Source organism: Pelobates fuscus, chromosome 3 (genome assembly GCF_036172605.1).
Source record: "Pelobates fuscus isolate aPelFus1 chromosome 3, aPelFus1.pri, whole genome shotgun sequence".
Taxonomy (NCBI): domain Eukaryota; kingdom Metazoa; phylum Chordata; class Amphibia; order Anura; family Pelobatidae; genus Pelobates; species Pelobates fuscus.
In genome coordinates this window covers 229,376,330-229,397,747 of record NC_086319.1, presented here as the reverse complement: position 1 = coordinate 229,397,747, position 21,418 = coordinate 229,376,330, and the positions used below count along the sequence as shown (strand labels likewise).

General features: G+C 33.4%; 1 protein-coding gene across 4 annotated transcripts in view; it reads left to right on the top strand.

Annotated features, from left to right (window-relative positions):
• Window positions 1-20,963, top strand: part of PCLO (piccolo presynaptic cytomatrix protein) — a 378,876-nt gene extending 357,913 nt beyond the window's left edge. For all 4 annotated transcript variants that reach the window (XM_063448187.1, XM_063448188.1, XM_063448185.1 and 1 more), the window contains 3 exons: window positions 14,071-14,205; window positions 16,146-16,291; window positions 17,456-20,963. In XM_063448187.1, the coding sequence (XP_063304257.1) occupies window positions 14,071-14,205; window positions 16,146-16,291; window positions 17,456-17,596 (422 nt within the window). In that variant the 3' untranslated portion in view covers window positions 17,597-20,963. The remainder of the gene's footprint in view (window positions 1-14,070; window positions 14,206-16,145; window positions 16,292-17,455) is intronic.
• Window positions 20,964-21,418: the final 455 nt, after the last annotated feature.

Sequence of the window (21,418 nt, the reverse complement as noted above, 5' to 3'; positions counted from 1 at the left end):
TACCCAAGGGTGCGACGACAAAGTCAATGCATGCCTCGCTGGTCCAACAAATTAGCCCGACAATAGCGATACAAGCCATCGACGGAATTAGGTCCCTCACACACGCACAGTAAGGCACTTCACCACATAGTACATCCAACGGGACCGAAAGGGCCGCGCTGTAAAATGCAATGCTCGCTGCATAATCATAATTTAGGGGAAACCTGGACAATGTAGAATATAGGTAACACATATGCGGACATAGAGGCCTTTACAACCGCTACCAGATTATAAGAATATTTTACCGATCTCGAGCAATATGGCCTGCCCATATAAAATCCAGCCACCTTGGTAGGACAATGGGAGGGATTCTACCACACGAATAGGTGATATGCTCCACATGCAGGCTCAATGTCTTTAAGGGGCTCTGGCTACCTCAATAAGAGGCCGAACCGAACGTAGTATTGTCTGTAATTGCAGCAAGATCATATTGAGCGACACAAATGTATGCTATGCCCAGTCATCCAGACCACACTTATGGCCCAATTGAGTCTCACAAAGATAACGCCCCCAACACACACTATTATCACATCGAAGGTAGAACAGCTAGACTCCTTCACCATAATATGTTTATTTGTAATGTCTACAATGGTGACCATTTTAATTCTTATACCATAATTAAAAGTGCTCTGTATTTCTTCTGACATGTTTTTATATGCTAATGAACGGTTCGCTGCGCTATTGTGGCACAGCGAGACGACCTGTAATTTCATGCACAAACAAAAATAAAGAATTTAAAAAAAAAATAAGGCATGCAAACAATTATGCTAAGTCTCCATCTTTTTCCATTTAGGTGTCTTAATTTATTTTTTATTTTGTTACTGTTGTTTCAATACAACTTTTGTTATTACTTGGTATGGACTCATAAAATACATACAAAATAATGAATTAACATTACAAAAATAAAATATTTTTGCACCCTTGAGCATCATAAACCAGAAACAAATCATCAATGTATCTAAGTAATGCTAGAATGTTGAAGGCTTAATAAATAATTATGTGAGCCTTTCAATATCCCTTCATACTGTTGCAAATCTACCACCATTTGGTAACACATTCTTCTACCTTCAAATCCGTTATAATAAGTTGCTTTTGAGATGATTTTGAGTTTAGTTTAAACTTATTCTTAAGACGGAGAACAATAAAGGGACTTTGCAAAGTGTCTACAAAGGACCAACTAATGAGAATTGTGTGACAGAGAAAGCATTATGTATAGAATTTATTCTCCATAATTGTAGGAAGGCTGAGAAGAAGGTTGTAGAAGCCAATGTGGAAAATATTTATTGAAGTCTTTGTGATGCTTTGAGAAATAAATTAATGGATTAGGATAGTGGTAGCAGGATCTGGTTATCGTATAATATGAAAGTTAAACGGGAGAGTGAAGTCAAATATGAGATAGATGCATGTTGGCAGCAGAGGTGATATGTTAAGGGTGGAGAGGGAAGAAATGAAGGAGGTTGTGCTTGTTGAAGACATAAACATGAACATAAAAGGAATAGAGCATTTTAGTTACAAATAAAGGTTACAAAATTTAGAAACATAGAAACATAGAATGTGACAGCGGATAAGAACCATTCAGCCCATCTAGTCTGACCAATATTTTGAAATACTTTTAATTAGTCCCTGGCCTTATCTTAAGTCTAGGATAGCCTTATGCCTATCCCACGCATGCTTAAACTCCTTCACTTTGTTAACTTCTACCACTTCAGCTGGGAGGCTATTCCATGCATCCACTACCCTCTCCGTAAAGTAATGCTTCCTGATATTATTTTTAAACCTTTTCCCCTCTAATTTTAGACTATGTCCTCTTGTTGTGGTAGTTTTTCTTCTTTTAAATATAGTTTCCTCCTTTACTGTGTTGATTCCCTTTATGTATTTAAATGTTTCTACCATATCCCCCCTGTCTTGTCTTTCCTCCAAACTATACATGTTAAGATCCTTTAACCTTTCCTTGTAAGTTTTATCCTGCATCCATGAACCAGCTTAGTAGCCCTTCTCTGAACTCTTTCTAAAGTATCAATATCCTTCTGAAGATACAGTCTCTAGTACTGAGTACAACACTCCAAGTGAGGTCTCACCAGTGTTCTGTACAATGGCATGAGCACTTCTCTCTTTCTACTGTCAATACCTCTCCCTATACAACCAAGCATTCTGCTTGCCTTTCCAGCTGCTCTATTACATTGTCTTCCTACCTTTAAGTCATCTGAAATAATTATCCTAAATCCCTTTCCTCAAATGTTGAGATTACTAGGGTATCAAATATCATATACTCTGCCGTTGGGTTTTTAGGTCCAAAGTGCATTATCTTGCACTTATCCACATTAAATATCAGTTGACACAGCTCTGACCATTTTTCTAGTTTACCTAAATCATTTGCCATTTGGCTTTTCCCTCCTGGAACATCAAACCTGTTACATATCTTAGTATCATCAGCTAAAAGACATACCTTACCATCAAGACCTTCTGCAATATCACTAATAACAATATTAAAGCGAATGGGTCCAAGTACAGATCCCTGAGGTACCCCACTGGTAACTAGACCTTGCTTCAAATATACTCCATTGACAACAACCCTCTGTTGCCTGGCATTTAGACATTGCCTAACCCATTCAACAATATTGGAATCCAAACTTAAATATTGCAGTTTATTGATGAGCCTTCTATGGGGAACAGTGACAAAAGCCTTACTGAAATCTAGGTATGTAATGTCTACCACACCACCCCGATCTATTATTTTAGTTACCCAATCAAAAGAATCAATAAGATTAGTTTGGCATGATCTCCCTGGTGTAAACCCATGTCTCTGATCTTGAAATCCATGTGATTTTAGATGTCCAACAATCCTATCCTTTAACATGGTTTCCATCACTTTACCCACTACTGAAGTAAGGCTTACTGGCCTATAGTTGCCCGACTCCTCCCTACTACCTTTCTTGTGAACGGGTACAACATTCACTAATTTCCAATCTTCTGGGACTACTCCTGTTAACAATGATTGGTTAAATAAATCTGTTAATGGTTTTGCTCGTACACCACTAAGTTCTTTTAATAACTTTGGGTGTATTGCATCAGGCCCCATCAACTTATTTGTCTTTACGTTTGACAGTTGAAATAGAACATCTTCCTTTGTAAACTCACATGTAACAAATGACTCATTTGTCCCTTTTCCTAAATGAGGCCCCTTCCTTCATTTTCATCTGTAAATACTGAACAAAAGTATTCATTGAGGCAATCAGCTAGACCTTTATACTCTTCTACATACCTTTCTTTTTTCTTTTTAATCTAACAAATCCTTGTTTTACTTTTCATTTCTCATTTATGTATTCAAAAAAAGTTTTACCCCCCTTTTTACTGAATGTGCTATTTTCTCTTCTGTGTGTGCTTTGGAGGCTCTCATAACTTGCTTAGCCTCTTTCTGCCTAATCTTATAGATTTGTCTGTCTTCTTCACTCTGGTTTTTTTATAATTACTAAATGCTAAATTTTTAGTTTTTTACTATTTTGGCAACATCTGCGGAGTACCACAGTGGTTTCTTAATTTTTTTGCTTTTACTGACAAGCCTAATGCAATTTTCTGTTGCCTTCAGCAGTGCAACTTTTAAATAATCCCATTTCTCCTGGACTCTATTTAAACTGCTCCAGTCTGACAAGGACTTCTTTACGCATATTTTAATTTTAGAAAAAGTCTGTTTTTCTAAAGTCTAAAACTTTTATTTTTGTGTGGTGTGACTCAGTCACTGTTCTTTTATTAAACCACACTGACTGATTATGACTGGATCCTAAACTTTCACCTACAGTAATACCAAATCTCCACCTCCAAATCTCCAAATTTAAATCTCTTTAGTTTGGAAAAATGGTGCCTGAGAGGGGATATGATAACATTATACAAATATATTCAGGGCCAGTACAAACCATTATCTGGAAATCTATTCATAAATAGGGCTATACATAGGACACAAGGTCACGCATTCAGGCTGGAAAAAGGAGATTTCATCTAAGACAAAGAAAAGGTTTTTTTTTTTTACAGTAAGAGCAATAAGGATATGGGATTCTGTGCCTGAAGAGGTGGTTGTATCAGAGTCCATACAGATGTTTAAACAGCAATTGGATAAATACTTGCAAAAACATAACATACAGGGATATCATTTCTAATTAGTGAGGTAATAGCTGCTTGATCCAAGGAGATATCTGACTACTATTTTGGGGTCAAGAAGGAAATTTTTCCTAGCTTGTTGCAAAATTGGAAGCGCTTCAGACTTTGTTTTGGATCAACAGCAAAAACATATGTGAGGAAGGCTGAACTTGATGGATGCAAGTCTCTTTTCAGCTATGTAACTATCTAACTAAAACATTTCATACATTTCGTGAGCACAACTGATTTCTGATGTTTTCTCTTTCAATGAATGCCAATTTCAAATTAAGTAACTATAACCCTGAAGGATACCTAGCAAGGAAATCCACAATAAATGTATTTTAGGACAATTTTAATGTTGATAATTCAAAAAAATATAGTCAAAATTGTTCAATGGAAAACATTTCAATATGGCTTTTTTTGGCATAAAATTATTTTTTTTAAAAATTTAAATCTAAATTCTTGATCATTCCCAATAAACAAAATATGAATGCTGGTGTATATTTATATGCTAGGATTGCTAAATTCTTTCTTTGTTTTGTCACATGACATTGTACTTTATTTTATTCATTGCTTGTTTTTTCATCAGCATTGTTACTGTGATATTCAGCTATTTTACTTCTTAGCTTTACATTATTATTATATTATTTATATAGTGCCAACAAATTCCGTAGCGCTGTACAATGGGTGGACTAACAGACACATAATTGAGATCAGACCACTGGACGTACAGGAACAGAGGGGGTTGAGGGCCCTGCTCAATGAGCTTACATGCTAGAGGGAGTGGGGTATAGTGACACAAAGGGTTAAAGTAGGGGGATTAAATAGTTTGTTAGAGAAGGGTTTATTGAGTGCTTGGTAGGTCATTTTTGACAGTTGCAGGAAAGGAGTCGTGGGGTGGGGGATGAGAAGCCTGCTGACAGTTTAATTGATACGCTTTAATGAAGAAGTGAGTTTTCAAAGATTTTTTGAAGGAATGGAGGCTGGGTGAAAGTCTGATTGAGGAGGGAAGGGAGTTCCACAGAATAGGTGCAGCCCTAGAGAAGTCTTGTACATTAAAAAATACCAAAGAAATATCCACGGAGATATGCTTCAGGTACAATATTATAAAGGACATATTTATTGTAGCTTATACAAGTTAAAGTAAGAAATAAATAAGTGCAACAAAGGTTTTAAAAAATGACTTGACTTTAAAACTATGTCCTTAAAAGCAAAAAGCTTCATAATATTTCATAAGGTCATTTTAAATCTGGGCAATATTTTCTTCCCTAGAAAAATTACTTTCAGCTTAAGGTAGACATTAATTCTTCAGTACTCTTGTCAGATGTTGAGATCTTTAAGGAGTGTATAATTAATCATAGTCACATTTTAAATAATGGAATATCAGTGAAAGAAAAACCTTCAGACATTGATTTACGACTTGTCAGACATTCACTATTTGTCCTACCTAAAGAGTGAATGATGTACACTTATTTGCAATAAGGTTTCTCTACACTATTTGAAATGTGCAGATAGTAACATAAATATAAAAATGATAAGGTAACACTGTAATGCTTTATAGTAACTGCTGATGTTGGATATTGAACATAATATATATATATATATATATATATATACGGTATATATATATATATATATATATATATATATATATATATATTTATGTCATTTATGCTAATGCATCTTTACCAGGTTAAAATACCTAATGTAGTAAGTAGATAATCATAACAATAACAACACAATAAACATTGCTACTACAGGGTGACCAGATCCACCATGTTTTCTTGGACACATATAGTACCAGACCTCCCTGTCTCTGGATTTTACAGCCTTTTTGGTTCCTTTCGCCTGTTTGTTCGGGGAACTCCATCCCCTATATATTTCCTCTTTGGACCGATCGGCTACCGAACAATCTACCAAAAGACTGACTACCCATGTGAGGAGTGTGCCACTTGTTGACCCCATTAACCTTACCAACACCTCTGTAAACCACAAACATTCTAAACGTTCAGCTCGGTGGTCGGCATTCTTATGTGCGAACACGTGGTGGCGGCCATCTTGGAACACAGACAGTGGTGTTTAGTCATCTCTTGTTTGGAACTAAAACCAGACACTCAACAGCACAAACACCTCTAAGACTTCCATACGCCAACATGTTTGGCACTATTCACCCGAACTGAGCGGTATTTGGTGAAAACATTAGTCGAACGACCAATACCCTAGAAATGTATTCACGAACTCTGATTTGTATGTGAAACTGTGAGTTTGATATTCCCAAAATAGACTGACCGCACAGCCTGATTTCGTAGAACTATTTTAGGCAGGAGCCTCGTGTGCGGACAGTCTAAATTATACCCCGGTGGCGTTTCGGCTCTATTCGTGGGATCTGATTGATTTCGACACATGTTGGGTGCTTAGACCCAGGCTATCCAGAGATATAATATTTGTCGGGATATATTCTTGTTAACACTGTAGTTTGATGTATTTTTATTATGCTTGTCCTGTACCCGGCAGGTAATGTAATTATATGCGTGCTTATAATGCTGTCCCCTCTCAGGTCCAGTGGGGAATGCCCATGGAATGTGTCACCAGAAACCCCTTGCATGGGGACTTACATAAAAAGGCAGCTGTGGCTCCCATTAAATGAGTTCCAGTTTTACCCTCACACAGAGCCTTGTCTCGTGCTTGTAGGGAATAGCGATAATGACTTTTTTACTACATTTTAGGATCATCGATTCTAAGATCATTGCAGCGCTACTCGGATTGGTGGAAAAGAACATCTCTGGTGGCAAAACCCCTCTTCCCAATGGGGTGCCCGCCACACATATCATATATATACACATTGATGTGCCACACATGAAAAGGGTAGCCTTGTAGTATGCAGAATTCAGAAGAAGGTGTATAAGATTAAACATATAGGCAATGAAGAATACTGCAGAATATGCATTATACAATCTGCAGGGCAACTGTTTTCATGCATTTTCATAAATATGACAAGATGATATGTGTCCCTGTAAACATGGTAGATCTGGTTACCCTGGTTATTCACTAAAGTAAGAATTCAAAATAATTGCAAAGAGAATTTCGAATTTTAGGGCAGAGTTGACAAACTGAAAGCAAAACTGACTTAGAAAATTTTTCCACTTCGGTTATTTTGACCTTACATTTGAAATTCACTTTGAATTCGGCTTAAATTCTCACTGTGCTGAAGAATACTGTTACACTTTACAATTTTATCATCTCAGATAGTCTTGTCTTAGTATAAAACTAATGTTATGTGTATTTGAGAAATGAATACATAGCTAGCTCATTTATTTAGAATAACATAATGATTTATTATATAGTTGTTTACATTTCTTCATTCTTTACTGAAAGAGAAGGGTAATACAATGGTTTATAGATTATATCGTACTCCTTATCTGGTAATATTATGAAATATACATTAATGTTATGTGATCTACAATAGGCAAGGAAGAGGAATGCTATGTTTAGTATGTAAATTAAATGCTTTGGGATATTTTAATGAATGTGATTATGTTTTTGGAACTGCAGCCTCTAGAATGACAAACAATGTATTTTTGTGAGGATACAATGTAGGGCACTAGAGGCTGCTATTAAATACCCTACTGCTATAAGCCTTTTTCTTTTTTTCAGTCCTTCACAGGCTGCCAAAATTCAGCTCTATACATGCTGAACCTTTTAACTTTATATAGCAAAAATGGAGGAGGGAAAGATTTACAGTTGCTCCACTAAATGTAGAGTACTTAGAGGAACAATCAAAGATCAATTTGTTTCTCTGCCATACATTTATGACTATTACTTTGAAGCTATTATACTTTATCGGCTTTTTCGATGCTTCAAGGAATGCTTTTTAAGCATACTTCTATTAGGCGTAAGAAATAGCTTTGCAAATGAATGAAAAACGTCTTGAAGCTCCTGGCCAAGTATCTGCTAAAAAATATTTGCAATTCTCACATTTATCAAAAGCATACATTCACTTCAACAAATTTTCATAGAATGAGCACATTTTACTTGGTGTCCACTTTAATTTACTTAGCTTTTGCATTTGCTTGTGAATCATTATATGAATGTTCCCAAAATCTTTTGTGTAACCAGTGAGATTTGCTAATTAATTTCACCTACCTTTTTGCAGACAAATCTATTCAAACTGGTACTAGTAATTGGCTGCTGACAATGCTAGCAGCCAGTAAGCAAATAACTAAAAAAAAACTAAAACAAAAACAGCATTGTGAGGCTTAAGTATGTGGGGGCTGGCTGTTGTAAAGGTAAATAAAGTATGTGGCAGTTGGCCAACTGATCTGCCACTGACTACTCAATTTTGAGAGGAAATGCCCCCTCCCCAACCCCCTGTCGGCAGGATGTCATGTGGGGGATAAATAAGGATAAAATCTGCTCTGTGGGTATACAGGGGTTATATTAACAATCATGTTTTTATTTCTATTGTATTTTTTTTTTATTTTACAATTTGTTTATGTGATTCAGCAATCAAGTGACTGTATTTCATTTAAAAAAATTCTATTGTTTTAAGAGTTTTTATTGAGGTTGGCTAGTAAGTAGGTGGCCAGGTGCCACATACTTAAAACTGACACTGCTGAAGGTTTTTTTTTTTTTTTTTTTTTTTTTAAACTATGTGATCATTGGTAAGTTAATCTTTACCTGGCCCCACCAGCCACTGGAACCCCCAGCAGCGATGTCACCAAATTCTTCAAAGTTCCTAGATGATGACAGCACCACTTTAAATGTATATCATAAGAGTTACTAGATTATCCTTTCACTTATTTCAAATGTATATAGAATTATAGTAACCCACCCTACATTGTCATTTTCTGGGATATTTATAAAGATCAATTCAAAAGTTGTACATGTTGAGCAGCCACTATGGAAACCAATGTAATGTCCTAGCTCATTGCTCTAATTTTAGAACTTTATCACACAACTGGTGTTTATACATTTCATTTAACAAAAAAATCCAATTTACATTCAACTGGACACTTGATGATATTTGCACTGCACTAAAACTATAAATTATTTTACAAAAGAGCAACAAGGCCATTTTACTTAAAACGTAAGACCATAGAATGTGTTTGAAATGTTTTGATGAAGACTTTAAGTGACAGCGAGATCAAGAAATAGTTCTATGCCATTTCTCGTTAGAGAGATATGAGTTCATGCTATGCACATCATGACACATTTTGTTTTGTAGTGAAAGCAAGATGAGCATGTTTATTTCATTTAATTACATAATTATAGTTCTAATTATAGCAACTGACACAATAGATTTCATTAGTTGATGAGATATGATTTGGCAAAATTGAATGTGTGAGAACTGCACCACGTGTACCAAAGAGGATGTATGTGAGTTTATCCACTGCCTAATTATGCCAAGATAGATTTATAAAATATATACCTAAAATTGTAATAAGTAAAATATGCAATCTGAAATGTTTATTTAAACAACATGGTCAATCTAGATAAATTAATACATTTAGTGTATGGGGTAACCACCCTATAAGAGAAAATTTGTTAAAAATGTGTTTCATAAAATGTATTTAAAAATATGACCTCAGTTTACTAGAAAGCAGCATTAAATTTTTTTAACACTCAATTCGATACCTACTTCGGCTATTTTGACCTTACATTTGAAATTCACTTTGAATTCGCCTTACATTCTCACTGTGCTGAAGAATCCTGTTACACTTTTCAATTTTATCATTTCATATAGTCTTGTCTTAGTATAAAAATAATGTAATGTGTATTTGAGAAATAAATACAAGGCGAATTCAAAGTGAATTTCAAATGTAAGGTCAAAATAGCCTATCGTAAGGTATCGATATCTAATTACTTGCTGGTGTATCGACTTCTCCAAATGGTTGAAATCTCCCACAAAGAAATAGTGACAGGTAATGCTATTTATTAGCAAGACTAAACAACTAATGCATGGAAATTGAATACATTTACATCAGAAATCCTATGCCTGCCGTAGGCATGATAAATCTCCAAACCTGTTGATACTTTTTACCAGCCAACCGCTACTTGCAAAAATACCTGTCACTACCTTTAGCAAGCAGTGGCTGTTTAATGTCTGCCAATTTCACAGATGCCACCAAAAAGCCAATCACTAACTACTCCCATTATTCTCTATGGAAATAATTTAGCTTTTGGTTCCAAGCCTTTTGCTATTTACAGACTATTTACAGACTGCCGCAAAGTCTCCAAATTGACTGATTGCTATCCCATGTGAAATCTAACTATTGGTAAAGTAGTGATGATAGGTTGTCAGTTGTCACTACTTTAAAAGGTTTATACCTGGAAATATATTACACTGGAGCTGTTTATTTACTCTACTCTCGGTTAAACTGGTAGATTTTACAGATCCTTTGAAAGAAATACAAGCATAAATATTTTTTCCTGAATATGCTTTTTTTACGTGCCCTATTAAATCGAGTCCTATGTTTCTAGGTGCCAAGTTAGTGACTTCATGACATCTTTTATAGCAGCTGATAAAAAAGAGTTTACACTATTAATATACAGCTTTGAGTTGTATTCACAGAAACAGTAATGTGTTCTAGAAATCTGACAAGTACTACACAGAGGAAAACTGTACCATGCATGCTTTCATAAAAGTGTTGACTACTGTAGCTTGAATGTGCTGTGCTCACTGATATTTCTTCCAGAATTGCTGGATACGGTAAATCCATGAAGGGAAAATTGCTATTGTTTGAGTGATTTACTTATTTTAAGTGGAGCTATATTTGTATAGTAATCATGCCATCTATGCATATCAAATAATAAACTGCAAACTCAACTGTTATTCTCTATTACTATTACGAACTACATTTTCAAAGCTGATATTGCATGATACATTGCATTAGGTTTGTGATGAATGATTTTAGCACATCTTTTACTCACTCATCCCGTTACACCAATGCTAGATTACAGCCATAAGGCCTGCATCCTATTATTTAAGAGGGAGCTAGAATATTCAGTTCTAAGTGCTTCAGTGGTTGGTATTCATAAGAAGTAATAAGAATAATGAGAGCATCTAAATCTAGGTGCAATTGCATGTACAATGATACACTCTTATGAATTTATTATTCTGCTAATTATTATGATACTAACAATAAAATTTAAGTATTTATCTGTACATTTATCTTTATTTTTTGTCTATGAAACACCAAGAACCTAGTGCAGTGATGGCAACTTTATGAACGTCATGGAAACCATAGTCCAGAATATCCATACATTAGCCAGCTCTGAATTCATATCTAGTGCTCCAACCAACTTAATGAAACCATAATCTAGAATTTTACCTCACCCATCAGGCATCATAATGAAGATGGCCGAATTAATTTTAGATTTAGGGCACATCAGTGGCCTAACTTATTATGGACAACACTGGACAAGTCTTGAGGGAGTGAAGTTTGCTCAGTGTAATATTATGAACAAAAGTTTTTAAAGTCACCCAATAAAAAGACAGAAGAGTACCACCCTAAACCTGCAGGATAATTTGTGTATGTGATAGTAGTCAACATAACCAGGAGTTTAATACTAGTACTTTATGTAGGACCCTCCACTACTCCTATGTCTAAGTCACCCTGTACTCATTATAGGTAAGGGCGTGTATAATGCATTTGTTTGTCAATTATTTTGTGTGTTGTCCTGTCCTGCTAATGCTTGTTACGAGCTCTGTGGAGCCTGTACAGCGCCCTCTGTTGGTAGGAACAGCTATATGCACTACCTAAATAGCAAGGTTTGTTAATTTGCATATTCAGGTAGATTTGCATATTGCTAATTCTGCAGTCAATAGATATGTTATGTTAATTATTGTCTTCCCCACCACTTTATAAATATGTCATGATATTATTATAGGTCTGATATGATTTGACTATTTGTATTATTATTGAGTTCTCACCATAAGTTACATGTAAGTAGCATATGGGCTAGTTCGAAGAAAAAAATAATGTTTTTTATGTTAGTTCCTTTTGGAACTGTGTGTCCTGGGTGGATTTTAAAGGATCCGAGTAGCAGAGTGTTCAAACCTGTTGGCTGGCTGCATGATCCCTATAGCCCAGGAGCAAATCAAGAGAGCTAAACCTGAGAACAACAAGTGTCTTTGTAAAGACAGGAGCAATCTTTTTAAGCAGAGCTGCAGAGTGGACAATACCTGCCTGGAAGGAAAGCTGCAGAGGAATAGGCAGAGGGGACAATACCTGCCTGGAAGAAGAGTCTGGTTGGCTGGAAGAGTTCCAGAGAAACCCCAATCAAGCTTTGGCATCTCCCCAGTGGCTAGAGAGCGGATTGGGCGGATGTACTCAGTCATAGTACAGAAGCTCCATCACAGTGTACCTTTCACCCTTTGCCAAAGATGTATAGGATTATTTTGTTTAAATTCTTGGGTTAATTTTCCAAGAGCAGAAGACGAGGATTTGGTAACACCTTAAATATGTTATGTATATGTTATGTATAGGTTTTTATTTGTTTACTTAAGTCATGGTTAGGGATAGATTTAAATGACATTTAGTAGGAGATGTCCATGCTTGTTTCATTATAGGTGTCTTTGGGTGACCCTTGGCAGTTATTTAAAAGCTGCCGTCACTCAGCCTTGGAATATGACTCCTTCGTGTTTATAGGTAGGATATCTTTGGTGCAGTGTATGCAGAATATGGACAATGGATCCCATTCTTTATAAGCGTACAGTGATTTCACTCCGAGTTAACATCTATAGAGAAGCATTCATCATGTTAGTTTGACAACCAATTTGCTATTTTAGAAAATAGTCATTAGAATGTTCTTCATTGAAATTACGGTTTCCGCAAATCAATCAGTTTTTCCAACAATGAAACAATATTCTGTAGCCATAATTGCCTCTAAAATCACAAACACATTATTTAATGCATAAAAAAAAATAAACAAATATAAACAGTAGCTTAAGAAAATATAACATGATTTTATTTATTTAAAGTTACAGGTAACACTTTAGAAATATTTACACTGTGAGAATACAGAATTCAAAAAGGGTGACAAATTGATAATGTGTGTCTGTAGTACTAGGGGCTTTTATGTGATGAACATAACTATGTACTTTCTCTTAGATACATTCCTGTAAAATATATTTAAACAGGAGATGCTCTTGGTTTGATGACATTTTTAATTCAATTCTGAATATAGATGTTTATATTGCTTTATTTTTATGTTATCTTAATTCTGAACAAGTGCAACTTATATTTTTTGCAAATAAATGATTGCAAAAAAGTCAGGACTCCTATGGAATTAGCGATACTCAGGATGACAGTACCCACTACTCAGTTATTTATATAATTCTTCTATCTAGTTCATACCCACAAACAGTGCAGTAAGATGTACTTATTGTAAGGGTTCTTTAAAGTGGCTCTGTCACCTTCTGGGTTCTTTGAAGTGACTAATAGGTTTGACGTAGCTTGATGGCAGGAGCTCTACCTTTTTGTTAAGCTTTGTCAAGTATCTTATTTTGTCTCAAAATAATGATATATACATGCAAAGAAAAGAATAAAGATTTGTTTTTGATTTTCGGGAGGGGCTGTGTGGGGTATTAGAGCATTCACTAATGAAAAGGTTGAGGGTGGGGCATTAAATAAAAAAAAAAAAAGGTTATATCAGCCTGTTGTGTATGCACCCCAGACTAACAGGTGTAGTGTTTCTGTCTTAATGCGACTGTGTGACTCTCCATTCTTCTCTCCCCTTTCCACCACATTCTTTAAATAAAACAAACCTTTGTATCTTAAGGCTAAACATACAGTTCTAAAAAACAAATACCGTAGAACAAAACAGCATATTTTTAACACATACTTTATCGCTAATAAAATGAAATTTGTCATATTTTCCCCATTATTTTTCTTTAAGGTAAAACCCAGGTCATGGGAGAAATTAAAATTGCCCTGAAAAAGGAAATGAAGACGGATGGGGAGCAGCTTATTGTAGAGATCTTACAATGCAGAAACATTACATATAAATTCAAATCACCAGACCATCTACCAGGTACGTGAAACATAATGGCAATAATCATAGACAGACAAAATGCAAGGACTGTCTTGATGTAATGCTATTTGCCTAAACACTGCAGGTACAATGCAACGGGCAAGCAAAACATTAGTAATTTATGACATACAGTATTTGTTATTTAAAAATACAGGATGTGATGAGATTCCACTCAAAGATCTTGTAGTGTAAAGGCCATACTTATGCAAAGGATGGCACGACCAAATGTCAAATATACTGTACCAAATACCAAATATACTGTATACAATCAGTAGCTACGTACATTAGGTGACAGTAGCTGTGGAGCATGAAGGTGTAGATGGTTAGAACAGACTTTGGGCTAACACGTTTTTTGAGGTTAGAGGTTAATGTCATTAGAGGGCCATAAAAAACAACAATGAAAAAACAAGCACTCACACAAAAGTATGTGGGTTCCAGTGAAATGTCTGTCACATGGAAAAGATAAGCAGTATCAATTTGCTTACCCTGTGTTTGTTAGTGACTATTGATTTGTACTTAAACTGAACATTCAAATACAGCATAACACGTGGGCTACCTGAGGCAGAACTTTCTCTCCATGTTTGGTATCTGCATTACTAGTCCACTTTATCCAGTTAAATGTGTATTGCATACGTTTAAAGTATAATTTAAAAGGAACAACACATCAAATAATGATAAAGATGTGACACAAAAGTGAAATGATATCAGTTAAAAGCGTGAACAGTAATTCCTGTCACCGTAGATCACAATCTTATTTATAATTTTCAAACAATTAAATGCTAATAGAATGTAAATATTCAATTACGTGAGCAACCAAGTAAATCTTTTAACAGATAAATCATGTATATATGACATTAATATATATGTACACAAAATATCAACAAAGGAAATTATACATATTGGATTTATTTTTCTTATGATATACAGCATTTTACAAACTTACATCTTAAAGGAAAAGTGCTCTCATAAAGAGACAATGGCAGAACAGCTAGTCCAATCCAGTTAATATAAATATATATATATACACACATTCCAGGACCCTATTTAGCCTTGACTTGCAGAGCGTCCCAGTAAGGAAGTATTTCCCAAGTAAGTAGATTAATCTCATAAGAGCAAGCATTAGGCTGCTAGAGTAAGACCTTCCTAGAACGGGGTACATTGACGTTGTGGCAGGCTTAAGCAATATATGATCATATAATGTAACTAAACCCCCATTATTTTTTGCCTAGGTCAGTTGTTTTTAAATAAACTATTACAATCACTGAGATGTTAAATCATTGTTTAGTGAATGTTTAGTGAACATGTTTCACAATTTGATAATATACTTATATTAACCATAGTTTCCACTAATCCCAACAAGATTCCATTCAAACAAGTAAAAAAAAAAAAGATGTTATAATTTAACAGAGCATGCTAGTTAATTTGACATGACAATAAGTATTTATTATGCTCACGTGTATTTTTTGTATTTATTTACCTAGTGACTACAACAGACACCCTTAAATATTACACATGATTTAGTTTAATCTGTCATAGAATGCCATCCTTTTTGGACAGACTACAGAGGATAGTGCCAAAGGCATATGCATGCACAGAATATCTATTGCATTAGGCATGTCAGACTTTACTTACAATCTTAAAAGTTGTAGGTTTGGTTTCTTATTGATTAAAATTAATTAAATGCTGGTAACACATTTATCTTTATTATTGTATTGTAAAAAATAAAATATATGATATGTAATTACATGCATATCATATTTACAGGATTTAGGAAAATAAAACAAACAGGATGTACTTGAAAACCAGAATAATCTGAATGTACCTTTCCTGGTTAAATACTTTGTTATTATTATTATAGTTTTAAAAATCGTCATTGCTTTCTTAGCGCAGATACGACTGAATTACGTTTTAAAATATTTTTTATTTATTTTACTCTACAGATCTCTATGTGAAATTATATGTCATCAATATAGCTACTCAAAAAAGAATAATAAAGAAGAAAACGCGAGTTTGCAGGCATGATCGAGAACCTTCATTTAATGAAACATTCCGCTTTAGCATGAGTCCTGCTGGGCACTCTCTTCAGGTAACGAATTACACTAAATGCAGTTTAGTAATAACATTTAATAACCACATTCAACAGTAAGTAAACATAAAATAATTTACAGAAATGCCTTATGCAATATTGTACAAGTCATAACAAAATGATGGTACATATAAGAAAAACAATGTACAGTAGAGATTATGGCTAAGCAGGTCAAATGGGAACGTGTGATGTTAACAGCTTTTTCAGTTGAGGATGCCTTAGATAAATTGTAAGAAAACAATAAAAATAAACTGTAAAAATAGCAATAAACTGCATATTTTCAATGGTGTCATTATTCAAATGCAAAAGAAATATGTTGGTAACATACAGGAGCATTAATAAACTAATAATTTGTTTATAACATGGGTACATTTTCAATCTGTTTTAACCAGATAAGCAATGATTTAAAGCAATTAAATGACTGGTCTATGATTGAAAACTTGAGATCACAAAAGTGTAAAGACTGAAACAAAAGAACAGAATGTGACCGCAGTTGACTTTAATAAAATGGCAGAATGTTTTAAGATTTCCATTCTTTCTTTCAAACTTTTAATGAATTTAATCTCCTTTTTTCTCCTTTTTCTGAGTTTTCTCTCTTTGCTCTTTGGGTAGGTTTTCGCCATCTGTCCACAATTGTTTCCTCGCTATTTCTCTCTCTTTTTCTGCCCTGGGACCAAAAATGTGTGTTTATATGACATAATACCAACACACATTTTTGGCCACAGTTTAATATTGTTGGATAAGCTTTTCAAATGATTTATTAATTTTTGAATTAACATTTTAAATTATTATTTGTAAATATAAAAATATCAAAACATATATATAAAACCTACAAAAATGTATCAATATATAAAAAAAATCAACATATTACAGTATTTAAAATATTAAATCATTTTACAAGTTTAAATAAAGTAAAGTAAAATAAATAAACCTTGTAATTATATAAAAAAAATTATCATATTAAAACAAAAGAAAAGAATAACTAATGCCCTATAAGCAGCTAACGTAATAAAGATATGTGCTTGGCTTGCATTCCTTACAGATATATCCGAATATTGTACATATGCACAAACGAATGTATAGGATAATAAAGACAGAATTACCAATATATCAATAATTGATTTGTTACAATTTGAAATAATATCTCAATTTGATTTCTTTCAGATTTTACTTGTGTCAAATGGAGGAAAGTTTATGAAAAAAACTCTGATTGGTGAAGCGTACATCTGGCTCGATAAAGTGGATCTTAGAAAAAGGATAGTGAACTGGCACAAACTCTTAGTCAGCTCTGCACAGGCACATTGAACCACATCAGATACCGGGAGAGTAATATAAGGAATGATTTAAGTTCAAACAGAATGAAATATGGCTAAGGAAGCAAAATACGAGTATTCTAGGCTATAATGATGCAGGTTTGCTGACTGTTGAGGAAAGTAGCAAGAGTTTTAAAGCTAAGCAAGGATAAGTACAGATTGTTAGTGGATAAAGGAAATGTGAATTTTTCGATGAGTAAAGGAATTTCATTGGTGCAAAAATGTTGAATTGTGTTGAATTGTTTAGCCTTTTGCTCTAGAAGTTGCAACAGCTGTGAAAGGCATTGCAAAACAAAGATAGCATTGTTTGGTAGAAAAAAAACACTGAAGCATTAAAAATAGGTTACAGAAGTTTATGTCTCATTTGCACTCTGGATTTTTACACATCATTATTTTTGCACAGAGATTATAATATAAATTAAACTTTAAAAAAAATCTTATGGTCATAGCAATGCTTAGAATAGATAATGGTTATTTAGGTAAAATAAGTATTAAATATATTTAATTTTCAGGTGTAGTTTATCACTTACTTGCACAGTAATTATACAGTGCCTCACTCTTGCGTCAGTCATTATGATTGCGTAATCTAAAACCTGTGCATATCATTAAACTGCTGTGTGTTGGAAGATTAGGCTCCCTTCAAACATACAGGTTCTCCTTCCTGACTTACTGCCTTGGATAGTTATATAAATAATTTAAAAATAATGTAACTCTATATTTTAACACATGCTATCATTGGGACAATGTTCTCTCTACAATGTAGATTAAAAACTAGAACTAAGATATTTTAATGTTGGAAAGTGAATAGCTAGCTATGCCTGTCACTCATGCCATTTTGCAGGAAACAGACATTTGAAGATTAGTGCAGTGCATTGAACCGAGTGTTCTGCATTTGTCTACATAACTCAGGTGAATGACTGCGAGTATTGATAGGTTGAAAATGGATAATTACCTATACATATTATAATTAATATTGATGTACATACATATCAAGTACTCTGAAAGACATTAAGTGAATTCTAGAGAAAGAAAGAATACTAAATGTCAGGTGAGATTGCTATATAAATGGAATTAATTGTATGTATTTAATTTTCTCAGAAGTGTGTTCAAAATTATATTTGGTGGCTTTGAAAAGCTAAAAGATGTGCAATTTTCTAAAATGTATTTTTTTCATGGTAAGATTTACTGTAAAAGACTGCAAAGCATGCCTATCGTTGCTATGGAAATTGCAACGCACATTGATAGCACAAATAAGGATTCTTGCTGTGAAACCTGTAATCAATGCTAAATTAGCAGAGCTATTATTACTCTGCCTTTTTCCCACAAAACATTCCACTGATAGAGTAGCATTAATCTTTATAACAAACAGATCACGAAAATACATTTCTGTTCTGCTATTTTAGAAATTGCTTGTATGAATTACGAGCATCTTTGCCGATTTTTTTTTTCTTTTAATTGGAATATTATAAACAAAGCAAATATTGTAAAAGCAATTTGTTATCAATTTAAATTATACAAATGTGTCATTCATCTGTATTAGGACAGAGTGACTGATAACATTTTGGTGCATTATTTAATTTTAGCTATTATAATATCCTTACAAAATGTGCCAACTTTGTGTTAGACCAAATTCTCAAGTTAGGAAGCATCTATGCAACATTGATGTATCAATGATTTTTTTTTTCTGTGAGTGAGAAAAAATCAAACAAAAAAAATGTAAAATAAAAAAAGAGAAAAAACTTTTGTGTAAGATATCACGTATCAGTATTTTTTTTTGCACATATATTTGAACACATTTATAGTGTTTATTTGTTTGCTTCTACTAGAAGTGATAACATAGATGGAAATGTTTGTTATTTATTAGTCTTTAATTGTTATTATTTTATATATATATACATATATATGGATGGCCGGTTTAAAAAAATAATAATAATGTTTTTATTTATATGCAAGGGAAATCAAAGATTCATTTCTTGACAACTTAGATTAATTGATGGAGTTGAAATAGATCAAATTTACATGTTGATATAAAAGCACAGTGTGAGCATTTCTACATTAATGGGATTTATATTATATATAACACAAAATAACATCATATTAAGATGCCTTGGAAATCTTAATTATTGGATGCTAAATGTGAGAAAATGGTCATAGTTGTGTCCACTCTATTAGCAAGCTCTAATGATACTTTAAAAATGTTAGTAATGTTTAATAAGTAATTTTAGTTAAGCACATAGAACAAAATTTCATGAAAAAATAGCCAACAAAATTTTATTTAATGCACAGTCTGAAAACTGAAAAAAAAATGTGATTTAATCCTGCACAATTTAACTATTAAGTATATTTAAAGTTATTAGTGCATGATGTTATTTTAACATCATTAGCAGTTTTAATTCGTAAAATTGTGGGTATTTCTAATTGCATTCTTAAATACATCTTAATTAGTGCAGGAGTTTGCTCATGCATTGGTTTGCAGAAAAATTTACTTTAAAAAAAAAATTAAGAAAAAATTAGGAAAACTTGGCCACAGAAAATTAATTATTTACATTTTGAAGATAAGTTGTTTATTCCTGTAATTTATTAATTTGGTCACCGTTAAAAGGACCAACAACATGCTCTGTAGTGTGTTGCACATGTTACCGGTGAGCAATTTAATATACCCTCTAAAATGATATAAAAGTCTCAGAATTCAAGGAGTCATTCTCTGGTTATTAAAAAATGAAAATAAGCAAGTTCCTTTATTTTGTTATCATGTAAATAAATATACATATTTGTATTAGATAATAATTTAAGAGTTATAATTCCATCAGGCATTCAGCATGTGAATGTGCACATACAGTTCAGTTGTATCTGTATAGTTGTTACAGTGATGTGCTCAGATGGTAAACCAGCAATGGCTGAATAACGTGTTTGTTGTCATCCATTGAGAATCTGTACAGCAAGCCTGATGTTTAAGAGACATATGCCGAAAAAAAATAAAAAATAAAATAAAAAAAGAAGTAAAATAATACAATGCTGTACATTCTGTATTTGTCTTTAAAGAAATTAAATGTTTTCACACACTGAATGTTGCATGCATTTAGAGAGGTCTATCCATTTTATTGGACAATTTTTATTTAAATATATTTTTTTTAATTTTGACTTCCAAATCCTTTTAAACAATTTTGTTTTAAAAAGTTGTAAAAACTAGATGAACAGTATGAAATGTATAGAAATATGCCTGTAAATCTGTTTAGTTTTCATTTTATGTAAAAAATTAAAGTCATGTTTTTTGTGATTGTACACAGGATGTAATTTGAGAACTTATGCAAATTGTGATGTACAAAGGTGGTAATCCAGTATACTAATAAATATTTATAACATCCCATGTGTACTCAATCCTATATTTTAAATACCTTTTCTTCATGAAGCCATGAATTGATTTACAAGTTTTGATCTTACATTAACCCCTTAAGGACCAAACTTCTGGAATAAAAGGGAATCATGACATGTCACACATGTCATGTGTCCTTAAGGGGTTAAGTACCTTTGTGTCACCACACTGGCCAACATGAGATTGATGTGATATCAAGAGTGAAGTAATGTATAGCATGCAAATGACATCTCACTGTTAAGAGTGTTAAGAAGAAATATATCACATGGGGATTTGTTTGGTTTTTGATATTCTTTATAAGGGGTTAATTCATTATGCAAGCACATAATCTTTGCCAGTCTGTAAACAGCAAAAATAGTGGGCGTATATGGGCCATATGTAGAATATTTATTGAAACCATTAATAAATTAGTGAATTATTTAATACATATTTAAAAATAGA